General features: G+C 42.3%; 3 protein-coding genes and 1 long non-coding RNA gene across 5 annotated transcripts in view; 1 reads left to right on the top strand and 3 right to left on the bottom strand.

The window, feature by feature from the left end:
* Nucleotides 1-726: 726 nt before the first annotated feature.
* On the bottom strand, nt 727-16,687 carry LOC144092422 (liprin-alpha-3-like). Of its 2 annotated transcripts, XM_077625200.1 has the most exons (32): nt 16,334-16,687; nt 15,306-15,351; nt 12,614-13,354; nt 9,668-9,769; nt 9,418-9,582; nt 9,054-9,128; nt 8,861-8,920; nt 8,547-8,675; nt 7,880-7,972; nt 7,721-7,773; nt 6,841-7,069; nt 6,563-6,646; nt 6,337-6,468; nt 6,193-6,255; nt 6,006-6,085; nt 5,683-5,869; nt 5,417-5,607; nt 5,080-5,323; nt 4,837-4,976; nt 4,625-4,773; nt 4,462-4,558; nt 4,305-4,386; nt 4,036-4,236; nt 3,897-3,959; nt 3,431-3,457; nt 3,147-3,322; nt 2,969-3,066; nt 2,708-2,883; nt 2,533-2,601; nt 2,114-2,276; nt 1,840-1,912; nt 727-1,756 (listed from the first exon to the last, which is right to left on the bottom strand). In XM_077625200.1, exons 3-31 carry the CDS (start codon nt 12,947-12,949, stop codon nt 1,860-1,862), a joined length of 3,717 nt encoding a protein of 1,238 aa, XP_077481326.1. In that variant the 5' UTR covers nt 12,950-13,354; nt 15,306-15,351; nt 16,334-16,687; the 3' UTR covers nt 727-1,756; nt 1,840-1,859. The 2 variants fall into 2 exon arrangements, with proteins under 2 accessions (XP_077481326.1, XP_077481325.1); XM_077625199.1 differs by lacking the exon at nt 15,306-15,351.
* Nucleotides 15,799-27,817, top strand: part of LOC144092423 (myosin-binding protein C, fast-type-like) — a 29,518-nt gene continuing 17,499 nt past the window's right edge. The window contains exon 1 of the mRNA XM_077625202.1: nt 15,799-15,853. Coding sequence (XP_077481328.1) covers nt 15,850-15,853 — 4 coding nt within the window. The 5' untranslated portion in view covers nt 15,799-15,849. The remainder of the gene's footprint in view (nt 15,854-27,817) is intronic.
* On the bottom strand, nt 17,810-23,911 carry plekha4 (pleckstrin homology domain containing A4). The gene is made up of 20 exons (XM_077626428.1): nt 23,815-23,911; nt 23,450-23,565; nt 23,158-23,367; nt 22,819-23,098; nt 22,669-22,719; nt 22,489-22,584; nt 21,955-22,005; nt 21,758-21,838; nt 21,522-21,674; nt 21,342-21,440; nt 21,087-21,195; nt 20,942-21,000; nt 20,786-20,884; nt 20,635-20,719; nt 20,488-20,543; nt 20,000-20,134; nt 19,623-19,913; nt 19,395-19,516; nt 19,093-19,160; nt 17,810-18,963 (listed from the first exon to the last, which is right to left on the bottom strand). Exons 2-20 carry the CDS (start codon nt 23,548-23,550, stop codon nt 17,981-17,983), a joined length of 3,129 nt encoding a protein of 1,042 aa, XP_077482554.1. The 5' UTR covers nt 23,551-23,565; nt 23,815-23,911; the 3' UTR covers nt 17,810-17,980.
* LOC144092425 (uncharacterized) lies at nt 24,008-26,001 on the bottom strand. The gene is made up of 4 exons (XR_013306029.1): nt 25,704-26,001; nt 24,351-24,420; nt 24,176-24,274; nt 24,008-24,080 (listed from the first exon to the last, which is right to left on the bottom strand). It is a non-coding gene; the product is annotated as an uncharacterized LOC144092425 (long non-coding RNA).

Here is a 27,817-nt window from a genome sequence, read left to right as displayed (position 1 = left end):
ATGAATTTAGAATATTTTAAACATTTGATGAGATGTTTGTTTTGACATTTAGACCTACTTTTGTACTAATATGGTGCTCAATGTTGTATATATGATGACGGTGCTTGGTGTAAATACTGGCTAAAAACAAAAAAGAAATGTTATATGTGTCTTTGCCTGTAGATGGAGCTAACAGAAAACACAATTGAAATAAATAAAATATTCCCTTGTGGAAAATGTTGCATTTTTGTGAACAGCATAGTTAGTAAAAAAAAAAAAACATTTCACAAGGCTATAATACTTTATTCTAAGTTGTTTTTGGTTTGTACTGTAAATGTTTCTACCTATTCCTTCAGCTGTAAAATATATTTTTAAGCTTTTGAAATTTATTTCTTTTGAAGTTTTTTTGGGGGTTCATTAGTGATGTGTAATTGCCGTAAATAAGCCTTGTTCCGAGAAGGAGTCGTGACTAGTCGATGATGTAACGGTTGTTAAACTTTTTATCGACTTTTGATGACGACATTGAGATTTACTGAAGAGTTTGAAGTCAAGTTTTAAGACCCAATCTGCCCACACGTAGATTATCCAATAAAATGTCAAGTGGCCCAAATATTTATTTCCTTTTCCGATTACTGGAAATATGGTTCCATGTGAATTTGGTTTTCCCGCATTTACGGTTGAACCTTTTGTGGCCAAAAACGTAAACCAAAAACTAGACAGAGAAAATACGTCATTGATTCAGAAAAGTTGCACCAAGTTGAGTTTTATTTGTGTTCATTTTATCCATAAGAAAGGGTAGTATTAGCAACCCGCTAACTCCATCTTAATTTGAAGAAAAAAACTTTCAGAGGCGTCTAACATGTTTTTTTTAATTACAGCTTTTACAATCATGATCAATATTATTATCATATTATATCCAATTGTCATCACTACTCTCCAGTAATATCAACTTAGCCAAAAGACAATTTGTTGTTCGAAAAATGTACGCATACAAGTCGGATATCTTGACTGTCCATCATTTAAAACACATTTCTTTTTGTTAAGCTAAAATGAAATGAACATCCACCTTAAAACTAAGTATGAAATGAACATATAGTTTACACGCATACATACTGTACATACATACAATAGCAATTATCATAAAAAAATGATAAAAATAAAATGCACACAATTTACAAAGTTCTGAGATCCAAGCTTTCACATCATTAGATGACTGACATTCACTCTAACATGATAGATTTTGGCATGCATATGAACACGAATGCGTTTTCACTTATTTTCTGGTTTCAACGGGTCATAAAGCACTTTGCTTATTATCTCGTCGTCAGTCCTTTTATCACTTGTGCATCTGGCATTTATTTTATGGCTTCAGAACATCCACATTACCACTCAAAATTGTCCTGAACTGTAATGTTATGACATTATATACTGATACTAATCACTTATCAAATAATTATCCAATCGACCTGAAAGAATTTATTTATTGTTCTGAACACGACTGCCCAAAACTGTAAATTCAATATTTCAGTTTTGCCATTGCACACTCTAAAACAGAACTTGAATTCATGATAGGCATTGGTCACTTTCTACAGAATCAAACAGCATCATGCCACAACAATGGATTGACAGATAAAGACAGAGATGATTAAAAAGGCATCCATTCATTATTATATCGTTTGACCTCATTCACTCAGAGTCTTTGATTCTTTCAAATGTCCGACTCCGGTGTCACTTCCTGGGCTCATTTGTTTCCTCAGGTCAGGATGGCGACAGAGGTCTGTCAAGTGACAACATAACACACACGCAAAGTTTCACTTTGATTGGCCACCTTTAAAGAGGACACCAAAAATGATTCCTCACCTGATGTGCTTTTTTTTTTCTTAGCAGGAATAGGTTCTCACTGACGCCGGTTCTCCTCTTTGACCCGAGTTCACTAGAAAGATAAATTGATTTATTCAGATTCTATTCTTAAGGTGTAGTCACACCTGTTCTGTTAGATCCGGACCAAACCTAAACCTCTGGTGTGCAAAGGTGATCTCGGTGGCGAGATGTGTTCATTGTTCTCATGAACTTTTATGCTCTCCCACTTATTTCATGACTAGTTAAATTCAAACTTAAATGTCCTTTTCCTCACCTTCACTTTGGACTTTCCTCAAGGTGACAGAAGGGGTCGAGATCGCAGAGGCACGGAAGTTGGCCGGTAATGTTTCCGAAGAGTCGGAAGTCACGCCGCGGAGGTCTTTCTCTCGGAACATCTTCCTCCACGACGGTGACCGTGTGAATGTTTTCGTGCCGTCCTATGGAAGACACAATGAAGTAATGACAATCATTAATTGAACCAGCTGCCTCTAGTGCATGGGGAGGGTGGATTAAGCGGTGTTTGTTGTGACAATGTGCCAATGATGGCATAATTTGCTGTATTTAGGCAATTTACAGCATAGTGAACACATCTGAAGTAACAAGCCTAAGCCTAAGAGATATTTCACCACAAAAAAAAGAAGGATGGGGTGAAAATCAACACTTTATCTTGACTGATTATTCTTCTGGCAGTACCTCATCTGGCCTCCTCTCTGTTCCCATGGAGATGAGACCATTGTACTCCTTCTCCAAGAGCTGCCTTGCCTACAAATCAGAAAGATTAGATAACGTAACCAGCACTGGATGAAGAACCCATTTCTAACTGATGGCATGGATAAGCTTTGAATAGAGTTGAGGTTTTCGCGCTGACCTGTGTGTTTTGATTGGGTATCTGCAGAAGGAGGGCCAAGTCGGTGTAGTCGAAGGTGTCATCGAGAGCTAGGAGTGCTCCGTGGACTCCACTTTCTAACAGATTGTCTGCAAACTCTTTGAGACCGATGGACTGCACCCAGCACATCACACGCTCATTGGACCACACCATCACATCTGAGGAAAGGCGCACCATCAGAAAAGCCAAACGGACACGTGGTGCAGAGATTTAGGCGTTTCTTATCAGGAAAGTTGCCATCACCTTGGTTCTGATGCTGACTATCCTCCCTCCTCCTCTCCAGCTCCTTTCTGTCGTAATTCAAGCGCTTCAAGCACATGATGCCGTAATGAAGACTCACTCTATGGAATAGCATAGTGTGCATTTGAAGAACAGACCAAGAAGAATCAATCTGGAGAGAACTATGCCACCAATAATCCACCTGTGGAAACTGTCCACCATCTTAAGTTGGCCCCTCAGCTCTTTCTTGGTCAGATGATCAAGCATTCGGGCGTCCACCAGTGACTCCATGAAGTACGAGCGATACTGGGGTAAACCCAGGCTGGGGAGCCACTCATTTCCCACCCACTCATGATTCATATCACCATAAGCCAAGATCTGTAGATGAAATAGCACTACATTTACACAAAACCTTGAATTTCACCCCAAACATTTGAATAGAGCAACAAATGAATGCAGAACGTCCTTTAAATAAAATGAACTCACCTGATCCCAGCTGAACTCTTTGACCTCCTTTTGGTTTGAGATAGGCAAACAATGAAAGAAAAAAGGGACAGAGAGGCGCACATAGAGGAAATATATATTTTTGCATGTGTGTGTGTGTGTTATGGTGGAAAGCGATGTAAGGAGAGGGAAGGCAGAAGAAGGAAACGTTTGTTAGTGAGAATTAGTTGGAAAAAAAACATCTGCACAGATTTTAAGGGAACAGTATGGGGAAGGCGTAGCCAAACAGGCCTAATAAAAGAAAAAGAAAAAAAATACATGTCAAATTGATGACACACTCAAAGTAAGAATATTCTGATAAAAAGCAATATCGTTTGTTCACCCAGTCTGTTCTAGACTCCACAAATTTACTGTCATTGACGGCGATAGACGATAGTAAACTAATTGTCTATTGTTGTCAATGGCGGTTAAGGACAATAGTGAATAAAGTGAAATCAAATAATCTTACTGGCTTGGTGGCAGCAGCGAGCGACTCCATCTCAGCATGTGTCATCCAGATATTACTGGTTGACTGTAGTAATAAAATACAAAATGTATCCAAACTCAGGTGACTGGCTAAGACGCATCATCGTGTTCGGGAGGCTTACTGAGCGTGTGCTGGCGGGTGCCGATGGGCTGGTGAGGGAAACCATTTCCTGAATGGCCAGCCGGAGTTTGAGCCTATGGAGGGGGTTGCTGATGCCGATCTCTCTCTGGATCTCTGTGTCCGAAAGGTTGGCCATAATGGCGCCGCTCTTTACGTTGGCACGGCACGCTGCCACGTACCATGCGGGCATCCCTACCCAGAGCTGCGAGAAAAAAAAGTGCAAAAAATGTTGCAGAAAAAAAACGAAGACACAAAAAAAGGAAGCCATACCTCAAGCCACGTGACAACCGTTGGACCGTCCCATGAGGCAAAAGGCAAACCTTGACGACAAGCCTCCTCGAGCAAGTCATGCCTGGCAAGACAAAGGAAGATGTTAAATTAGGCCTTATTTATTTATTGCAATTCCATCAATTTAGTCAATCATCACTTCTTTTTGCTCCGACGGTCCTTTTCAACTGTTCCAGTCCCGAGTTTTGCCAGGCCCAACGGGTCTGCCGGGCCCAAGTCATCTGAAGGCGTAGAGGCTGAAATGGTTTAAAAACATGATGCCAGCTGGTAAAGACCAAAGTCAAAGAAAATGGCAGTCGCACCCAAAGAGGTAGACTCGCGTCCAGGCGTGCCGATCCTCCCCTTCTCCTTTTTGCCAAAAAGACGTCCGATGGAGGACTTAATGCTTTTCTTTTTGCTGGCTTTGTGGAGGGAATCCTGGCTGGCAGTGATCCCCCCATCGGCAGATAAACTTAAAAGAAATGCGAAATTCAGAGTCTTGGAAGCCAAGCATCTCAGAGTTCATATTTCATACCTGCGAAATTCTCTGTGGTCGTCAAGGCCTGCTCCCGGGTGAGTGTGTGTCATCCGGTCCAGTCGTAGGGCTCGCGGCACAGCGGGAGGGTTGGAATCAATCAAGGCGAGTGCTTGGCATTCTTCACCATCTTTGCTGTTCTGCATGGGGGGAGAGTTAATTCAATTACAAACAAGCTTTAGCCAATGGATTGCCTCTGTGAAAATAAATGAATAAAAAATAAAGACTGTGCCAGCTTCGGACCTGTCTGTCAGTCTCTCTGGCAGGAGAATGCGGCAGCCGGGGGGTGGAGTGCCCAGAGCTGGGGGGCGACGGAGACGCCAACGTGGAAGAGGTGATGGAGGGCGTCATGTATCCCCGACCGACATTGTCCCGTCCACCGAGCGAAGAGGGTGGAATTGAGGGCGTGTCTATGGCCACGCTGCTAACCCGGCTCTGAATCTCCTCTGCCCTCAACTCCGTGCTCTCCTTTTCTTCCTGTATAAGCCTGAGAAGACAATCACAAAGGGCAATCTGAGATGTGACAGCAATTTTTTTTAAAAAATCATTCCCCTCATGAGCAATTAAACTTAACACCAACTTAATCTCTTTGTTGATGGCCTCCAGTTGCTCCTGTAGCATGATGGCCAAAGTCTGCACATCGGTCTGCCCGCTCGGCGACAGCAGCTCCGATCCAAACAGAGTCTCCCGGTCATCTTCGTCGTCGGAGCAGACTCCTTCCACGCCATCGAACCCGGGACCCATCATATTGCCAGTATCCCAGTCACCGTACTGGAAAGAAGATGTGGGACGGGTAAGAAGAACTGCTGCGACCTCGACGTCATCATCTCAAGACCAGGTGACCACCTTGTTACAGTCGTCCCGAGCTTGGCCCCAACGGCCGCGGTGGGTCCGCCTGACCACCACCCCGCCGGAGGAGCTGGTGTAACCCGCTGGGAGAGACCCCCCACCCTGTGGGTACCGCAGCTCCGAGGAGCTCCCCGGAAGAGATCTCCGAAACAAGGTGGATGGAAGTGAGCTTACGCTACCCGCCCTGCAGTGGGACGCAAATTTTTCTTGTTATAACACCGTCCTCGTAAATGACCCAGCTGCTCAAGGAATATTTTGTGTATCTGCTTGTGACTGAGCATGGTATAAATCAACTCTTTTTATGGTTCATTTTGACAAACCTGGAATAAGATGAGCCAGGCCTTCCCCTCAGCTGGTCCAGCTCCAATTGGATTCTCTCCAGCTCAGCAAGGAGCTGCTCCTGGAATAAGTAATTGATAACACCTTGTAGATTCATGTTTTTCCCGGCGAGAATGTTGCCTGTGTGGTTAGGATTAGGAAAACACCTTAAACATGACGGCTGAATACCTTATTAGCAAGAAGGTCATCCTGAATTTTCTTCATATTGGCCAGTTCTTCGGAAAGCGCATTCTAAGAAAGGAAGAGATTTACATGTTTGGAACTCTTAATGCTACAAAAAAGACAACAACAAAAAACAGTTTTTGAGGTTACCTTCTCTTCCAGGGCTGCCATCCTCTCTTTTAGATGCAGCTGAAGTCTCTCGTTGGACTCAGACAGAAGTTTGTCTACGGTATCCGAGAGTCGTTTGTTATGTTCATCATTCATTTTTTCCCTCTGTCTCGCCTGGATGGAGTGAATGGAAACTACGTGTTACGGCACAGGACGTCAGGGGAGAGTTTTTGATCGACTTAAACTAAATAAGCTACATGACGTTTACCCTCTGTAGCTCTTGGTTTTTCTCTTCAAGTTGAGCTTCCATTTGTCGTAGCCGTTCCTCAAAGTTACCATGGCGCTCTTCTGCCTACAAGAAAAGAAGACAGAAAATGTTTTGTTTCCAAAGAGTGACAAATTCTCCCTTTGAGAATATAACCCCAGTGATAAGATATTGTACACTTTGTTTGCAATATTTTATCAAGAGACAAAAGCTATGACAGAATATCTAAGGGACGTTTAAATATAAAAAAGAAAGAAAAGAGAAAAAAGGTTCTCCTTTACCTTGTTAAGAGCGGCGACCCTTTGTGCGAGCTGCGCTTCGATCTCAGGAAGCGTCTCAGCTCTTTGGAGGGTTTGCTGAAGCTTCTGTTTGGCTTCTTCTAGGCGCTCCTGCAGTTGTCTGTTCTTCTCTTCACTCTGTCTATGAAGGGATTCCTTGCTGGCCAGCTCATTTTCCAGTTTGTCCTTGATATCATGGAGAGAAGTGGCCTCCCTTTGGGCGCTGAGGTACCTGTACACAACACAAGACAAAATTGTAACTACCTTGAGATGTCCAAAATGTTGAGATACCCCTTTAGCAATTGGGATTGGATCTTATACTTATACTACTTATTTATTATGTTGTTTATCTATTACTATTTAGTGATTATTTATTTATCATGACTATATATTGATTATCTATGCGTTTGTTCTCAACAACTTGGCGATGAACATCTCCAAAACCATGGAAGTCATTCTGGACTTCAGACGGAACAAGCCTGCTCTGGTCTGCTGACCTCACTTAGACTACTTATTAATTTATTTCTTATTTATCAATTATATATTGGTTTGGTTGTTGTTATTTGTGCACTATGTGGTGAAAGCTTTTAATCTCATGATACATGTATAATGACAATAAAAGCATTCAATTCAATTCATTCAATTAATCCTTTGGGACATTTATACAGTGTTTTTAATATGGCCAAACGGGGCACCAACTCAAAGCTTCTTTTTCACAAGGACGCTAGCATGAGTGTTTTCCCTAAAAAGCACAATGCAAAGACCAAATGCAAATTTGATTCAGAATAGAATTCAAGCCAACAGCAAATTGTGATAGCACTGTAATTTTTCCCTAATTGTATGTGCTTAGTTGGCCTTCAAATTGAACACTGATAATGGTTACCTTCGTTCTAGTGTTGTGATTCTTTCCTCCATATCCTCCCTTTGGCAAAGGGCCTGAAAGAGGAACAGATATATCAAATATATATCATCATATAATGTGTGTACATACAGTATATGGAGCCCCTTGAGTGAAAGATCAGGACAGATTGGGTCAACAGACCTCTTTCACTTCCCGTTGCAGCTTCTGATTGGCCTCCTCCGACTTTGTCACCTCCCTCCTGGCGGCGGCAAGCTGTTCCTCTATTTCACCAACCTGACGAGACGCCACAAAGTACGACAACTATGGTGAGTCAGTATTCATTCCAACAGGAGCGGGTGTGAATAAATAGTGACAGTGATTCATTACAAATAGCCATCGGGTATCAGTAATGTTCTTGAAAAGCCAAAGTGACACCGGATGCTGACGTGAGAGCAATGTTCACTAATAATTTTGATCAGCCTATCTTTTTTTGTTGATAGTATGACATTGTTCTGGCGTGCAGAACGGTGGAGGGGCAAGGGCTGAAAGTAAAATAGAGGCTCATGGACCTAAAGGCTGCACCAGTAACACTAATTGGAGATAGGAATATACACCTAAAAAAAGAAAGAAAAAGGACAAAAAGATTACAAAACACCATATATAGTGGCATATATACTTTAAAGCAGGGGTGCATGTTGATTGAGTCCAATTGCCACATGCACAAAAAATAACAATATACAATAAAAAAAAAAAAAAACTTATATTTATGTTTGCACTTTGTGGTGAAACCTTAAATTTCATTGTACCGATGCAAAAAAGGGCAAGTGTACACACTGTGGTTAGTTAGCAATAAAGTACACCCGCTCACCTGCCGGCACATGAGGGCCAGCCTCTCTCTAAGCTGGGAAAGCTCGGCTCTTTGACGCTCTATTTCCACTTCCCGCTGTCTCTCCAACTCGCTGTCCTCCAGGCCAGAGGCGGGACCATTAGGTAGTCGCTGAGATGGCCGCAATAAAACAAAACAAGACGAGTGAGGGATGATGCGAGGATGCACGATTTGAAAAAGAAATAGAAATCACACTCATGATACCCATACATCTACTTTTCTACTCGACTTCTAGTCGCTACCACGTACACAAAAACAAAACAACTGGAACCAACATGCATAAAACCCTCCCTTACATCTTTCCCGCCGTCCACCCCTTGTTGACGTCTTTTAATTTGGTCTCTTAAAGAGATTACCTAGGAAGGGGGACACAGAGCAAGCCAACAGAGCATACTTATCAACATGACTTTGTCACATGGGAGTTTATATGTATATACATATGTAAAACTGTATGTAGTCAGATTTGTTGACAAATTTAAATTACTTTACCTCTTGGGAAGATGCAGCTAATTGATCCTCCAACATGGACACCCTCTCAAGGGCCACTCGAAGACGCTCTCGAACCTGCAACACAAGTTAGGGATGCTACCAACTAAAATCATGGCACAATTTCTAGAATGTATTAATTTTTTCCCTGTTCAAAATTTGTACGTTTCGCTTTCAGTATATGCTGAGATGGTTAGTGTTGGCATTATTGTGTTTAACATATTATCGACTTTTACTCAAATAGTTAGTATAACATAGAAATGTCAAACAAAAGCGTCTGACTCGTGCGTCCAATCCTGTCCAAAGACTGCATTTTTTTGGACGCTGTGTTAATATTAAATGCTTGACTGTCAGTCTTCTGAGACACCTTCTCATCCAGAGCCTTGTGGTGCTCAAAGAGGGACTTGAGTGCCTTGAGGACTTCCACCTCGCTCGATACCCCCGCTGGTGATTGGGCTTGCCTCTTGACCACCGTCATCCTCAAACTGCGTTCGTGACGGGACACCAGACATTCCAGGTGTTCCAGCAACAACTGTGGGACATGTCCAGATGAGCAAGACACGTAACACTGAGCCCGTCGACGTGCAAACGGGCAAAATGGCGCTTAGATATCTTACACGTGTGTTGTTTCTCTCCGCCTTGAGCTCAGCAATCTCCTCCTCCCTCTCCAGAAGATGCTCCCGGCAAACGTTGAGCTCTTTTGTCAACACGGCAAACTCCTGCGGAACACACGAGTTGCATTAAGGGGCCAGCAGAACAAACACTTTAAACGGTGCATCGTTCGGAGTGTTGCTGTGTGTTAAAAGGGAGGAAAACAACCCAGGCCAAACATCCAAATGTAATTCAGAAAGTGTGAAGATACCAGATTTACTACAGAAGATGTGAAACAAAGCCCAGCTAAGACCGGGACGTAAAACAGCACAATTATCAAGCAAATCACTCATTCACTTTGGGATGCACTTGTATTGTGAACACATGGATGCATTACATCACACGGTTACACAATGGCCTCGCACTGGCATGCACGAGAGACCCCCCATCCCTAAATAAAAGCTGGGCAAATTGACTCGATGTGCTACTTTACAACACCGTTGAGGATACATTTGCAGCTTTGAAACAGGACACGGTGTCTTATCACGCACAGTAAACCATAGCAAATGTCTGCATCAACAACGTAGTCAATTCAGTTTGAAGAATGAGACTCTCCATGCGGTGACCTATCTGTATCAACAATCGGAGACCTCGTGTTTGCATTCCAGGAAATATATGACTTTGACCAAGACAATTTTTGTCAGCGTTCTTGCTTGGAAAGATGGTCAGAAGCAATGGCTCAATGAGGGAAGAGATACGAGCCAAAGAGTGTTGGCCGCAGATGGCGACACAGTGGGTCTTTGGGACTGATGGGACTGTTTCTGGTTTGGATGGCGGTCAGCTTCCCGGTTGGCTCTCCGTGTACTTTTTTTGTAATTATCCATCTCATGCTCTCTTTTGACACGCCTGTTCGAACATCATCCGGCGGTGGAATTGAGTTAAAACTTGCCGTTGGGACAAACTATGCTGTAATTATGTAATAATGTGGGCTTTGTCATATTACTATTGAATTCCAATAAAATATAAGAAATGGAATTTGGAGATTCTTCATTCATTCATTTTTCAAGCCAGTTGTCCTCGCGATGGTCGTGTTGGTGCTGGAGCAACAACCGATTGTATGCTTAATCAGGCTACCAAACCAGAGTGCCAGAGAAAACCCACAGAAGCAGGGACAAAACATGCAAACTTCACACAGGAAGCCCGGAACCCACCAGAGATTGAGCCCTTGATCTCAGAACTGTGAGACGGGCATGCTATGCACTCTTGGCTTATTGGAGGTTATTTATAACAAAAACTTGTCAGCCAATTAAAAAAGGGGTCTCCAAGTAGCAGACGTAACAAAAGGTTGTCAAGGAGATAAGTAACACAATTATAGTTTTAGCTCTACTGTAATTTAAATGCATTTTCATTTTTGGGTAGAATCTCAACTTTAATTAGCAATGTCAAAATCGCATTCTGGAATCCCGCCGATCTCAATGAAGCTGTCTTGTGCTCACACGTTTTCCTCTGTGGACCCTGACAGGATTTTCAGCAGTACAGCTGAAAAGACAGCTGAGTGTGACAGCAAAGTAAACACGCCTGTAAACGCCTCACACGCAGTCAGAAGTGGGGATTGATCCCGAAGGAAAAAGCCAAAGCTGTTCATCATAGCTGGAGGAGAAAATCCTCAAATAACACTCAATATTCATCAGCAAATCCTCCCAGTATAATAAAGAGGATTCCTTGACTATCAACTATTCATTCAAACCTGAGTTCCCACCATTTAACAAATATCTTTCAGCACTATTTATCAGCAGAACCTCATGAGTGGTAATAAGAGAGGGATTGTGAGCGAGGCTATTAACACCAAACGGCTCTAACTGTAGAGAAACGTTAGCGCGGGTGCAGAAGGAGGATTTTAGCATTGACTTAGAGTGCTGCTTGCTGCTACTTGAACTGTCACCGCAAAGGCTTACTGTCTCATGAGCTCACTTCATAGCAAAGTACTCATACACCACTGGACTGATAGGACACGGCAGCAACAGTAACCGCACAGCGTGCTCTCCACCTTAAGGCCCTGACACAAAAATGCACACTATTGAGGAACACCTCCAAGATCAAACAAGGATTTTAATAGTTTGGAAGGTCCTCCTGCAAAGACAATACTAATGATTTTCAATGAAAGTCTTCTCCTATAAAAATCGATGAAACGCAGTAGTTACGTGCTAGGTTGGCAGATTTTAATGGACATTTTAACAGACACATTTTTATGTTTGCATTGTTGATCTTTACTTCTAAGTTTGTTACCACCCAGAGGGTGCTGAATTGGGAACATGTATGGCACTGGAGTGAAGAGACTAGATAAAAAAGCATCAGGAAAGCATCAATTTTGACAGAGATAATTTGAATTATCATTATCAAGATGAAAAAACATAATCAATATTTTGGGAATAAAGGACACACAACAAGTTTGGTTATTTGACATTCAAACTCCACACAGTGGCTCGGAGTCCACCAGGAATTGGACACTCGATCTCAGACTTGTGTTGCATGTCTGTGTTTGTGTTATCTAGATGTGTGTTGTTTTCATGGTTGATTTATAGTTAGTCAATGAAAATTAATTCAGCCATTGAAGACAATCATTTGTGTCTGGATAAGTGCAACCAAGGGAGGTAGACATTTTTTTCAGTTGGAAAATGAGCCTGCCTGCAACATACAATCGTACATGTCATAATGGCACTCTTGCACTGAAACCAACTCTATGCATTTTTAACCTATATGTGTCCACTGTTAAAAGTTTATGTGCAGCTTCCACACACTCTTTTAAGACGCAACACTGTGTCTTTTACAACAGTCAGCAGGATTTGTCTCTGATTGCCATCTTACGATGTCGTTTACGGTCGTAACGTTTCAGAAGCCATACACCTTTTCGTCCTGCAGTTTTTCTCGTTGTCTGCATTTTCAATAAATAGCCACCAGAAAGACTCACGTACCTGCGGCAGGGCAATGGAAAGTTGCCTTTGAAGAGATTCCTTCTCATGGCTGAGCTCTCGTAGGCGTAGCTGTGCCGTTCCCAGACAGTCCTGCGTCTCTCTCAAGTTCTCCAGCAGCCTCTCTCTCTCCGTCAGCATGTTGACCATCAGAGACTCCAGGTTTCCTGTGCTGCCCCCTTCGTCGCCCCCGCCACGGATATCCCTCCCGCCAAAGCACCCTCCTCCCATGGCACCTCCGGGGCCTCCCACCCCAGTCCCGGCCGGAGAGGAGGAGCCCCCGGCCGTGCCACTTCGCCCATCCTCAGAAATGGTGGGCATCACTTCGCACATCATCATGAGACCGGTGAGGGTGAGTCAACTTCAGGAGGCTTACAAAAAATGTAAATGTTGATTTTACAAGCTTGTGCGTACAATTATAGTCTGATGCTCAAAATGTAAGCCTTTACATTTACGGAGAAATCGTATCCCTTTGGTGAGCATATTTTCCTGATTTGAATGCCTTTGTCCACTCCTCAGGCCTTCAGTACTTGTCAGATGCCTCCTTCAAAAAGTCCCAATCTGCATGGTAAATGATAAGAATTCTTATGAGCTTTCAGGGAAGGATGTTTCTAAGGGGATGCCATTCTCTGGGTGCCTGGGATGGGCGGAGGGCGAGTATGGGGACAGACTGTGGTGAGAGAGGGGGATTTTGCTCCTTGACTCAATGCACAAGGCAGCACTTCTCACAGCACAGTGCAAAACCTGCAAAGAAATAAAATGCGGTTGGTGTCAGACAGTTCTTACAAGAGTCATAAAAAAACCCTGCAATATTTCTCCCTTTTTCAAAACTCCGGCAGGAAAGCACCGGACCGATAAATATGCCTGCAAATTGGCACATTTGTACGTGTCTCATCTCATCTCATTTTCTGAACCGCTTTATCCTCATTAAGGTTGCGGGGGGTGGTGCAGTGTCCAATCACCATGCATGTTTTTGGAATGTGGGAGGAAATCGGAGTGCCCGGAAGAACATGCAAACTCCACACAGGTGGACGTGACCTGGATTTGAACCCAGAACCCCAGAGCTGTGAGGCCGATGCGCTAACCACTCGCATCACCGGGCCGCCATTTGTACGTGTTGGAAATGTCAATATACAAACATTTCTATCTTTAACGATAACTGCTGAGAATGTGATGCACAAAGACTGAAAACTATTGGGGAGAATTTGGGTCATCTTTTTTTTAAAAAGCATTCTCAGGTGTCCATTTCTAAAGCAGACGACACACATGTTCCCTCTGCTTGTTTGTGCTAAGAAAGCTAACTTGAAGCCCCGTAATCTATATTAACTTTGGCGAGACATTACAATGGTATTGATCTTCCCATTTCCCCCTTGACAAGAAATGAAAAATCTAACATGAGGGCTTTGAAAATGTGATCTTCCACCACTTATCTTCATTAAATCAGTGTTGCTGTTGGGACTTACAGTACTGCATATTGCTCCAATCTTGAATTTCCTCTCTCACTGATTACAAGTCTCTGTGTCACTGTGTGAACCCGCGGCCAAAAATGCAATGGATGGCACATTAATTGAGTGCGGAGAATATTATTCTTTCCTCTCTTATTTTTCACTGTCTCATCCACAACACCGGTATATTCATTCAGAATCCCATATTAGCCCGTGAGCAGGCATTGCAAATACAGCAAGAATGTATTTTTTAAAAACATGTTGAGCAGAAACTGTTAATGTTGACATCCACCCACCCATCCATTTTCCATATTGATAATTCTCACTATATAGTTTCAAACTTCACAGTGGCATGACCAAAACTTTTTGGGGAAATTCATGCTGGCTAAAAGCACTTGGCATCTTCACTGTGTTCCAGTCAATAACTGATGGATGGTCACTGATGCAAAACAGCTTGCACTTACTGCATTTACTTAATATACACTTTAATCTTACAGCTCTTCCTAGGAATTTTCAAGGGCAACTGGAAGGTATACGGCCCGACGGATGAGTGGTTAGCGTGTCGGCCTCACCGTTCTGGGGTCGATCCCGGGTCGGTCCTCAGTGTGTGGAGTTTAAATGTTCTCCCCGGGCTTGTGTGGGCTTTCTCTGGGTACTCTGGTTTCCTCCCACATCCCCCCCAAAAAACATGCAGCGTAGGCTGGTTGAACACTCTAAATTGCCCCTAGCTATGAGTGAGAGCATGAATAGTTGTCCTTCTCCTTGTGCCCTGCGATTGGCTGGCCATCGATTTAGGGTATCTCCCGCCTGGTGTCCGTAGTGAGCTGGGATAGATATATATTTCCATTTATTACCATAAATAATCATATTTGTTTGGTAATTGTCGACACAGAAGTAGCTGTCCGCATTTTGTAAACAAACTTTACTATTAACTAGCTCTCCCACTAAATGTAAGGTAGGAATTAATTGGTTACACTTAGTAGGCAAGCTAGTAATTTTCTTAACGTGTTCAGCACAGGCTCATCCTTGGGGTCGGGTGTTAACTTGCTCATTTGCATAAGGACGCTAGAAAAGTTGATGGGGATGACTATGTTTCTATGCAGATGAGTGGGGATTGTGAAATGGAAATTCTCTTACATAAACAGTCACACTAGAATTTTTTCTTAGACATTTTGGACACTCACTCGGACCACCATGAGTGTACACAACCCAAAAAAATAGTTGAAGGCAAAAAATGCAGTTATATTTACCACGTACTGGAGAAAAAGGTGCACCTCCATAGCATACGGCGGGCGTCTGATGATGAAAGAAAATGGTCTGTATTGTGAAATGTTAGTTTAGAAAAAAATACGTATATGTGGTGGTGCTGAGTAAACATTGGGCTGAGGGAAAAGGAGGTGGGGTTACAATCTCCCACAACCTACACGAGAACAAATACAACGACACCTGCAAATGGATGCAAAACCACCTTCCCATAGAAACCACAACAACTACTAGTAACTAAGCCCCCTAGTCTACTTCTAATGCCAATAAACGACGGCACCCCCGCTCCTTCTACCCTGGGGTGAACAAACGCATCATTGAAATCAATAAGTGATTGTCGACAGCTGTTTTGCGGGGATGAAATCCCCTGGAACAGAACCACACACGCCTTTTTTATGCATTTTAAATTTCCACTCATGGAATCCACATGCACTAATGGAAAAAAAATGACAGGATGAAAGCTCGACGATGATTCCCATTGCTGGATGTATAGCAGCAGCCCTCGAATGCATTCTTCTAGTAAAACATCCAATGGGTGAGTGTGGGCTTTAAACCAGTCTCTTATGGAAAACATGACAGGATGAAACCGTGCATGCATTCATGGCGTGCATCGTGCAGAGCGCACGTCATGTAACGGACCCAAAAAAGGAAAAAGAAAAATCCACCCCACATGAAAACGACATTTCAATGCATTTGATGTCATTCTCCCCCCCAAAAAGACCCTCCTACATGAGACGAATTTTAAAGAGCAAATTCAAACCTGGAACGATGCTTCCAGCCAAATCTCACTCTGAAAACATTTGCTATATTAGGTGGCCGTGTTAACATTTAAGTAGCTTTGACTGGATATACACACATTAAATAAAGAGTGCACAAAACACACCTGTCATGTGGTTTGATGACAGCACGCGCGCACACATGCACCCACGCCATACTGTAGCCTTCCTGCCATTATAATTATAGTGTTCGTGCAGCCATTGTTTTTTGTCTCTCGGTGCAAAGTTGAAATTCTTACCATAGCCGTCGTGGTAGTTAGCATTCAGTATTCAGTAGCGTGAAATATCCTCGGGTCCATTTGTGCGTGGGTAGGCGCCCCTCATCCGGATGCGAGAAAAGCCCCACTCTTCTCAATGTGTGTGTGTGAGCGTGTGTATCACCCCCTTTTTTTCCCACATGTAAACGACGACGAGGAAGAAGAGTTAGGAGGGGGGGGGATGCGTTACGCCACCTTTGCACAGACCCCCCCTCTCGATGGGATTGGAAGGTAATGGGTCTTAAAGAAACATTCTCTCAGCATTCTCCGCATCTCTGTGATTTATGCGCTTGCACGCGTGGGCCAATCGCGCGCACGTCGCATCAGCACCGGCGTTGAGGGGGTAAAGACGCAAAGTGAGTGACAGACATTTTATTTGCAAACAGACCATAATGCATTGCAGTGCGGCGCCCTGTGCACAACCCCATTAAAACACTATGACGGAGCCGCGCGTGGAGATAATGTGCATCGCATAAGATGCTGTGGTGCTGAGGAGGGGCAATCCAATTGAGCCACAATGCTCACTGTACCCCTTTGAATATTGTCAACAATCTCATTTTGCATCTTAATTTAACTGACTCGTCGCCTCATAATTTTATTGCTGATTAAAATGAACTACTCCATCAAGTTTTTTTGTCACCTGAACAGAAAATCTAAATAAATAATAAAATCTAATAAAAACCCCACGCTTGTTCTCAATATGCTGATGTTGTTATCAAATTTATGCATGTGTGTGTTTGTGTGTGACTTTATGTGTGCGGCTGGGTAAACATAAGGTGGTGCTGTCTTTAAGAGAGCCAGCCTGGGAAGGGATGATGTAATGTGCTCTCAGACAATGATGTCATCGACTAAGACTCGGCAAGGATTTAAAGTGACAAAGGCATTTTTTTTATGGGGCTCTGTCAAATTCTGCGTCAGGTCTTTTTAGGGAGCAGTAGAACCACACGGGAACATCCTTTTGAGAAAAAAAAAGAGGAAAAAAAGAGGGAGACATCATGCAAATGATTTAGGTGATGGGGAGGGGGGTATTTTCCCTTTAGAGCACAGGATCTTTATTAATAAGGAGTTTTGATGAACAAAACATAAGAGCATTTTGTCAGATGCCAACATTTACATCCATTCATTCATTTGAGTTGAAATTACAAGTGTTATTCTCATTGTGATTATGCGAGTGCATCGACACATTGAAGAGGGACATGATAATATCACAGGCAAATTTTCTTCATCCGCCATGAAATTAAACTAACAATATTGTAGTTAAGCGGGCATCTTACAGTGGTTGTGAAAGTCTTTTGCGTTTGTGTATTCATGACTGTATTATACTGCCCGGTGGCCAAGTCACGCACACCGAGAGTTGCAATGAATTAATCATGCTGTACATGAGGTTATTACTATATCAGGATATTAGAATGCTTTGTTTTTTAATAAAAAGAATAAAAAGAACACACGAGGAGGGTAAAAAATGAGCAAATAATATTTTTGTTGCAAATACTTTGAGATCAGAGCATGCTCACAGAACAAATTAAACACATATCTGAAGGCAATCTAATCTAAATCGTTACAGTATTACAATATTGCATTTGTGTCAATTGATGGACAATTGTGGACTTTTTGGATGAAAAGGTGCTTTCACAAACTGGTCCTGAAAACTGTCACTTTAGTCTTTTGGAAGGAGTCCCTCCGACTAACCTCGTTGTCCTTGTGAATGGAACTGGATGAAGTCTTGAAGTTATCCTGGTCTTCTGTTCTTTCTTGATCCCTGAATTCAGCTTGGCCCAAACTCCTTCCCTCAGACGTTTTGGTCCCGGCGTTCTCTTCTCGATCAGATTCCAAAGTCGCATCTTGAGGTGACGCTCCGTATTTTTGTTCTTCAATGTACAACCTGAGTGCATCTACTGTGTCAGCTATCATTTTGTCTGTCTCTGTATCTGTTGGCAGCTTTTGATTGGGCTCCGTGCACTCGAGATCGGATAAGCTTCTGACCGCACAATCGTTCACGCCATGCTCGTCTCTGGAATTACCGTCATTCTTGGTTATATCCGTGTCGGAGATGCTGATGTCGCAAGCGATCTTATAGAACAACGAGTGGTTTTCTTTCATTTTCTCCAAACTCTGACTGACTGTGGATGACATCAGTGTGGAATCGCTCCCTTCATCAGAACAATTCGGGAGGACCTCCTTGCCCGATGGCTCCTGGGTGCTAATGTCAATTTCAGGGATGTGCAAAGGGCGGAATTCCAGACGCTGGCTAGTGGAGAGGAACCACTTGGATTTCACGTCGGAAGATAGCGTATTGTCATCATCTTCATTACCATCAAATTCACGAATCTCTTCCTTGTCCCCCTCTTTGCTGCTAAGAAAGCCCTGACCTTCATCACTCTGGTAGACTGTCATAGATGTAATGTGATGTGGCGATGGTGGACGTTTGATTTTAGTGGAAACACCTGCCCTGCGACTGTACCTTTTGTTCTCTGATTTGCTCGCAAACCTTATGGGACTCTTGACATTGTCAACATGTTGATTTTGTTTCCTTTCCACTTGAGATATTGCAACGGGAATCTGAGAATTCAGAGACGTTCTAAAGGACTTTGTGTCACTGTTATGTTCATAGTCTGAAGAAACAGAAAGAAATAACATCGGAGAATAAAAATAGAATTATTCCTTTGGTGCAGCCTGGACCGGGAGCTGGTATATGATAAGATAATAGCAATAATAAAGTAGCCAAAAGACGAAGAACGTACCTGATGCCAGTCTTTGCTTGACTGATGTGTCATTGAGATGGCCCTCTTGCTTGACAGGTATAATGGCACTGGTAGGTAAATAAATGGATAAACAGACAAAATAGGCCACTTCAAATGACTAAGAACACCTTTATATATAGTTGTTTTAGGATTCTTGTAAGTACTACATAGAACTAAATGGATGTGGCGACCTCCACTAAGGCAGATATTCATGAAAGATGTTAGAGTTTGCATAGTCTTTGTTTTTTTAAATTGTAAATGTGTAAAAAGCTATTGAAAACTGTATAACTTGGTCATGGTACCTTTGGATGACTCTCTGGCGTATTCTTTCAACACGCCTGAGTTTGGCCTCACGTTGCTCGGGGGTCATGTAGATTTTGGGGTCCAATGCAAGGGTCAACAGGGTAGAGGGTGGTTCAACCATCTGTCCAAACATTTCAAATAAGGGTCAAATCACTATGATTTATGGCAGCGTTCCCTTGTATGTTTATGATGTATTTCAAGATTTAAAAATAATCACATCAAGTAACCTTGATTTCAGAGCTGCATCCATCTTGTAGTCCTGCTGATGGCTCCACAACGTCAGTTCTTGACCCTTCTGGACGAGCCCCACCGCTTACGTCCATTGAGGCTCGAGTCGGCCTGTTGGGCCTTGATTTTTTGCTGGGTTGCGGCACACGTGCCTGCACATCTGGCGTGACCCATTCGGATAGCGGGGCTTCCATCTCGGCTGGGGGATCCTCCACGGAAACACGCCGGGCCACGAGGGAGGTTGGCAGTACGGCAGTGACCACCCGTGTCACCCTTAAAGGAAAGGGGGCCTGAGGACAAGAGTAATTTTGTCTTTTTAAAAAAAAAGCTGTGGCAGCAACCCTGTGAAAAAGCAAGGTGGGATCAGCTTACACACCTCCTCTTGTAGTTCTAAACTTTGACTCTTGGTCTTGGCAGCTGGAGATGGTAAGGGAGGTTTCTTCCTATTAGTCATCCTCTCCTGGTTCCTCTTCATCCTCTCCATCTGCTCCTCCTCACTCATCTTCATCTTCTGAGGGCAACACAGGCCATTTGGAGCATCCATCATACATGTCTGTATGGCCAATCATGTGTGTGCATGTATGCTTGCATGTGAATCTAGCCATGTGTGTATCTATGTGAGAAAAGTGCAATGGGTGCAGGGAAAGGGGGCTTCTCTGAAGTCTCTTGACTTCCTCTGTTGGATAACACAAGTAGTGCAACATGCCCTAATTGCAGCGAAAGATGACAAAATCAAAGAATTTCCATTTGGCTGTGATAGCAGGGAGGTAAACTCAGTTTTAGAGTGCTTCTATATTTAGATGCGTGTTCTGGAGCACACTGACTATGGTAACCGGCCCAGTGGAAATAATCATGGTGCCAAACCTTGGTTGATTGTGATGTCGCATCTGCCGTGATCCCCTTAGTGCTTGACTGATATGCTAGAGTTAGATTTTAAATGGTGAAACAAAAGACGTAAGTGAGTGAAATATGATTTTCTTTACAATGCCATATGTATAAATCAATGCAAACCAGATCCATTCTTTTGTGCTTTCACATTCCGCAGGGCGGGCTGACTTTTGCTTCTTTCATGGATATGATCAGCAGTGTAGTTGCCCTGAAAAGCCACAACAGATCAATAACCAATCGAAACTTGCTTTTTCGTGCTGTGTTCTTACTGTACATCGTATGGGGATCCACTCCAACCGAGGTTTTGAATGCTTTCCAGTAGCTCCTTGGGTAAGGGGGGGCGGACCGGCAGTGGTTCTTGATGCACATTCTGCTGGGATTGAGACATGGTCTTATTTTATAATCTTTTATTAATACTTAATATACTTACTATTAGACTGTGAGGAATCTCTATTGGAGAACCAGAATGTGGGCCCGAGGACTCGAACACTGGAAATTATAGATAAAAAATGAACTAAGGGGTTCATTTGGCATGAAATAAACTGTAGATAAAATGTCAGAGAAATAGAACTAACCATGGTGTGTCTGTAATCCCAACAGAAAGTGGAAATGATCTCTGTTCAGTTTTAACCCGGTGAGGATGTCCTCCATCATCCATAGTTCTCTTTGGGCTTGAGACTGTTCCTGGGAGAAATAAAGAAAAGAAACAGACTTGAAGAAATAAAAATTATGACACAATGTTCACAAGTCAAAGCAAAAATTTGTCCAAATGCCAAGTCAAACTGCTCGTATCTCAAGTCTAAAACAGTCTGATGTTGGGTCAGACGTACCTGTGGCATCCCAAAGTTGCAAATGTGCTGCAGGTGTGAACGAAAAACAGATAGTTCACTTTCCAATCTCTCATACTGACCCCACACGACCTCCATTTCCTGTGCGACAGGTACAGAGGAAAATATGTGTTCATACATATACCCACAGGGGTAGGTATACATACACAAGTCTTTGCGCACCACTGACAAATCGCACATTCTGGCACGGATTGTGACCAGTTCTTCCTGGAGCAAGACCTTCTGGCTCACAGCCTCTTCATGGGCTCGCGGTCCCAGATTGCTCCAGTCCTCCAGCTGGAGCCTCAATACCTCCAGCGCGCACTGGATGCTATCCTGTTACAATGAAACTTACTTTCAAAAAAGCAAGAAACAACAGAACACATAAAGATGTTTTTCTGCTCAACTGCTGCGGCGACCTTGTCCATTTGTAGTTGTGACAATTCCACGGACAAAGATTGCAGAAGCTTGTCGCACCCACACAATCTTGTCAACACAGCCTGGAAATGAATGAAGTAGAGCATATATTAAATCTGTTCATAAATGCCTCTTACATATACATATACACACATATAGGCATACGCATACATATACAGATATTTTTTAGGGTACTTACATCTGCATCACTTGCCAGTGGTCTGATTGGAGTTGGCTCAGATTTTGGAGACTGTAATTTCATCAATGCATGGCATTAGGACATAATTATTTTAGACACTCAGCACATGTATTTCAGTTAAATCTGTCAAATTATTTAGAAATCCTGTATCGTTTAGATCAGGGATGTCAAACCGTTCCTCAAAGGGCCGCAGTGGGTGCAGGTTTTCATTCCAACTCAACAAGGATACCTTTTGCAAGTGTAATTAGTTAATTAAAGTCAGGTGCTACCTATTTTAGGAGACACCTGATTGGTTAAAATGTCGGCACTGGATCGGTTGGAACAAAGACCAGGACCCACTGCGGCCCTCAGCGGAATCGGTTTGAGACAGGTGGTTTAGATGCTGTTGCAGATAAATTGTCCAGAAAATATGCTAATGTCACCAATGGAGTCTAGACAACTCAATTGCCATTTTAGAGAAATAAATACCTACGTATAGATGGTGAATACATTGATATGAGATGAGAAAAAAAGCAATACTGCTGGATTTCTGACCGATAAATTGGAGCGTTGCTGCGAGTGGTGCCCATGTGCAATCCTGGATGAGGGGGGGAATGGGGAGAGGTCCATGTGGGTGCCTGTAGAGTAGCACTAAAGAAAGAGAAAAACAGGAAACAAATCAGAATCGAACAAGAGTCAATATATTTGTAGATATTTTGGAATCACCTTTCCTACCGGTCTTCGTCCAGTGGGCCCACGATGCACAGAACCGTATATTGGAGAAGTCTACAAAGACAAATGTGGCAATTCCAATTAAAACTGTTTGTGGAACACAAATGATATTTATACAATTAAACAAATAAACATTTTTGGGAACATCCTGACCTTTGTGCCATTTTTCCATCTTTCTGTCACTGGAGTGGTTGGAGTGGATCTGAACTCAATTTTGGGCGAGACAGGTGTGTAATACAACGTGTCCGACACTGTGACCGCGTCCTCATGAGGTCGAATGTCAACCCTTCCGACCGGTGTGTGAGGTCGAGACCCCAGTTGACCTCTGGAGGTAAAAAAGTTGCCGATTTCTGCATTTGTTGCTGATATGTGAATGGGGAGAGAATCCCCCTCCCGGTTTGGACCCCAATGGCTGGGGGTTCGAGCTGAAAGACTGTACGGCAAAACCGTCAATGAGTGAATGAATGGAAGCAATCGAACATTTTTGCTAACCTTGCATTCCTTTGACGAGCACACCTCCTGCCTCTCTGCTCAGGGTTTGATGTCACGATTCTTCCTCCGCTTAGATGACTCGGTTCACTGAGAGTTCTACTGAAGTGTCTCAGTTCCGGACATATCGCCCCTTCCGAGGGGGAATTTGGGAGGTCCATAGATTCACTGCTACCACCTATCTGAGTAAAATCCTGGTAGCTTGAGCAACGCCTGTGAAGATTGTTTAAATGTCTATTTCGTGGGAGTTGGAAATTAAAATAATATTGTAGATGTAAAAATGAAATAATAATACCTGTGCATACTATCAGTCTCCATTGAAGCCGACTGATTAAGAGCTCGGACCCAACCCAACATATCCTCTTGAGTGTCAGCGCTGAAGTAATAAGAGCGCATCCCCTGGTGCACCACCTAGATTGGGGATTTTCACACAATATCAGACACTCCTAGTATTGCATAGATAGATGTTTATATCATGATTAATTTAATCTTGAGATACAATAGAATTTTGAAATGTGAAATCATTAGCAGCCCAGATGAGCTTTTATAATAGTCCATACCCAAATATGCTTCAGGCTCCTACATAACTTGAAGGTCATTGTTTTTCTTAATGATAGCAACTATCATAAATAAATAAAACAGCAAAGCTAGAAAAGATACCTTGAAGGTGAACTTTCTGTTCTTGCATTCTCGCGGCGTGCAGAATAAGATTTTGTAGCTCGGCAGTGGAATACTACCTAGCACCAATTCTTCCCTGCTGTCTGATTGGAAACAAGTAAACAAAATGAGCGTGTTCACTGTCGCACTGTCACGCTAAAAATGGGAAAGTCGAGTACTGTTGACAAATGTTTACCTTTGTAGTAGAACAAGCAGTAGTCGGAGAGCACAAACCATCTTCTCTTCCATAATTTCAAACCTATGCTGTCCTATACAGGAAAGATGGATGATTCATGCTTTTAGAAAAAAAATATTAGTATCAGTAATTAATCCTTTTGATGGAATAAAAGTCATTCAAATTTACTCTTTTGCTAAGCCACCCTCTGATGACTACAGGACAATTGGGGTCCCTCTTGGCTGCCTGGCATCTTTTTCCAAAGGAATGCAACTTGCCATCGCTTTCCTGGACAATCAGAGTGAGATCAGTTGATGCATTGAAAAAACAAGACAAAATTTAACCCTAGTCAATTCAGACCAACCCTTCTGACGGGGAAGTACGAGATGGTGGCCACACTGGAGGCTTGGCTTAATCTGTCCTGGTCTTCCATTCTGCATAGGACATTAAGGGCAATATATATCATGCGGTTTAACCTGGCATACCTTCGGGGGACAAATGATTAGACCCTGGCCTAGTCATGATGTCTTACCACAAGTTTTCTCTGTAGTATCATTCCCACGCTCGAAACCCTGAAGCCTTCGAACACACCGACCGCATTCCCTTAATGACTTGTCGGTCCTCCCGTGTCATGTGTTCATTCTGACTGTGTTACACTCACCCACTTGCAGTTACCCTGCATTCTCCCACTTATTCTATTCCGGGCCACTCAGCAATTCCACTACATGAGCACATAAGTGACAGGTGACAGCTGCGTGGCCTTGGTGGCTGCGAGCTTAAATGGAAGGACTGGCATAGGACGCATGACTTGGAATGCGAGTTCTTAAGTTAATGAATGCGTCTAGAGGCTAACGGAGAAATACTAAATAAAGACAGATGGGATAATGAGCTATATAGCTCGAGAAAAAAGTCATCAAGTGCTTTATTACTCTTAAGGCACCAATAGTTAATTGAAATGAGTCTGAAACAAAAGTGGCTCTTTAGTTTAGCTCCTTTCAGCACTGCTATCTAAATTTATTAACCAGTAGTTAGTCAGTAGTTGACCTTGTTTAAAAAGAACAAACATTGGGTAATGTGAGAAAGAGCATGCAAAAAGTCTGTTATGCCACCTCCTGCCCACCGGCTAATCCGCAACCACAATCACTCCTCAAATCAGTCACGAACCAAGTGATTGTCAACAATCCCGTCTTTGTCGAGTCAAAAGACAAAAATCCAACGCTCATGGGGGTGTTATTGTTGGAGTTTTGCAAAATCTCCTTGATAATTCGTGGAGGAGGAGATGGAGAAGGATGGGGGAAGGGGATAACATGCTGAGGATGGAAGAGAAGACCTCACATGCAAAATAGAGATGAAGATGATGCCAATGGTGGACGGGAGGACAAACGTTGAGTGTGTGCACAGCACAGAGTGCGCTTTGTGGCCTCGGAAACATTTACATGTCTCCCACACCCTGCCCACATTTACAATCAAATGAAGTATCACTCTGCATTTGACCTTGATGGTCAAACTAGTGACAACCGTGAAACGATTTTTAAATCAAACTATTCTATTCATCAAATTGTGGTCTAACTTGGTGATTCCCTCATCCAATTGTTTGTAAAAAAAATTAAGATCTCAATGTTTCTTCCTTCAATGCCTGAACTACACCTCTTGATGAAGAAAGATTAACACATTCTGCAATCAAAAAGAATCTTAGTATGAGATGATATTGCCATACCTGACTTGTCAGATGATTTCACACCATCCCCCTTGAGCCAGTCCACTTCCTGTCCAAAACAAACTGTGTAAGCGCTCCCTTACTGTGTTCTACCTTTGCTGTGGATGCTCATCGCTCTTGACTTTCTACACACTGTCAGTGTCTTCCTCCTTACTGCTCCTTCTTAGTGTTCTTCATCCTTTCCTAGCAAGCCTGAGACCACAGCCTCTCTTGTCTATTGCTGAGCGTGGGTTTGTGACTGAGGAATTTATTGGGAGGGAAAAACCCCAGCTGCCCTGTCGGCCCCCTCTTCGAGCCTGTTGCTTTATTGAAATCAAACCATGGAGAAAACAAAGACAAGTCAGGAAAGTGATGTTTACAGATAAGTGTAACCCTCCTTAAGAGTTTATTGGCATACAACCCTTACTAATGAACATGGGGTAGGTGGGCTGTAAATATGTGTTATATAATACGCCCAACGACTTTGACAAATAGAATATTGTTGAAGAGAAACATGTTGGAGATCATTTTTAAATCCGAGTTGGTGTTTACTGTCAAACTAAATATGAAAGGCAGTTTTGAGATAAGGCCCAAACATACTTATCATGCCATCTTATAATTATGTAGAAGCTTACATGTCTGCCGATTGTTGATTCTGTTTGCTGTAAATTCAGGGGAACTACATTTCCAACAGAGGGAGCCCTTTGATAACTCTACAAACCAAAATAGTTTAGATTGTCACCCTAAAATTATGCCTGTTTAGATAAATGGCTTAATTACTAATATCACATTATATTATTTTACTACAGAATTAGGGAAAGGTCTTGAACACATGCATTAATATTGAGGACAAAGCTCCATTGACGAGTGGTTGTCATTATACAAAAAAAAAAAGAAAAAGAAACATGATTCAAAATTTACTAAGGGTGTACTGACTGCAACATGGTCTTTGTCTCTTCCTGCTGGTTGTATTTTGAACAACATGCTTTGCCAGCACTACTGTGTAGTGCAGTACTTACTATTTGAGTAGAACAAAATGTAAATAATGAAAATATTGAATATTTACGTATATCTTGCTAATATCCATTCAACCGAATTTTGATTTATCTGTATATTTTGATATATTTCTTTTCATGTCAGATTCAGTGCACAGGATTAGGCAACATCAGCTACTGATTGAAATGGCATTGTAATTCCTATAATATGTGGAAAACATGGATTTTTCATTCAAATATTTGTAGTTTGTATAAAACTGACAAGGAGAACTGAAAAGTTGTGTAACAAACAATTTTGACCACTAGAGAACAGCACCGTCTCAGCTGCTAACATAATTGCTTAGTGATATGGCATTCTGTTTTTTTTATTTTATTTTTTATAATTAAATAAAAAAAGCTTTTTTCATTTGTCACGTGTTTTTCTTCACCGGGCCTAATCCTTTACCATGCATGCATGGAAGACCAAACTAATAATAACAAATAATATGTATGTAAAAGTAATGGTGGAAAACCAAACTAATATTACCAGATAAGTAAAATGTATGAAAAAGTAATAGTATTTTAAAAGTAAATCATTGTAATGTTTTAAGATCAAACAGATAAAGACATTAAATAATTCATGAAACAAAAACAATTTATAAAACAGACTTTAAAACGTTGAGAGGTATTCCAAAACATGCAATAAATAGTGAACAAAAATACCTTGGCCATCTTTGCTCTTTGACCACAGTTCACGGAAACCATAAGTGCAAAATGCTCTTTCTAATATCTGTATATTAAAGTCAAATGCCCATAACCTTATATGAATGTGCCTCAGCGCAGAATGAAAACTAATACAGTCTCAAGGGTTTGAAAAGCCCACCCATAACACACGCACAAACACATAATAAACAGCGATAAAACCTGTAAAAACAAGGTCAAAATATAGACTAGATTATTGTTACTGTGGACAAAACAGAATGGTGCACTTGACTACAAATTATCTCTGTCTGCCTCTTAAATTTGCTATCTGTAAAAGTCCCTGGATATTTATAGTTGTCCTCCAATTCAACATCCTTATCAGATGATGGTACGGATTTGTAAGCAGGGTATAAAGCAACGCAATTTATTGCACCTTGCCAATAAGGCTCCAAACATCTT

This window comes from Stigmatopora argus, chromosome 18 (genome assembly GCF_051989625.1).
Source record: "Stigmatopora argus isolate UIUO_Sarg chromosome 18, RoL_Sarg_1.0, whole genome shotgun sequence".
Taxonomy (NCBI): Eukaryota; Metazoa; Chordata; class Actinopteri; order Syngnathiformes; family Syngnathidae; genus Stigmatopora; species Stigmatopora argus.
Note: the sequence above shows the minus strand (reverse complement) of the source record. Positions and strands in the feature narration are given on the sequence as shown.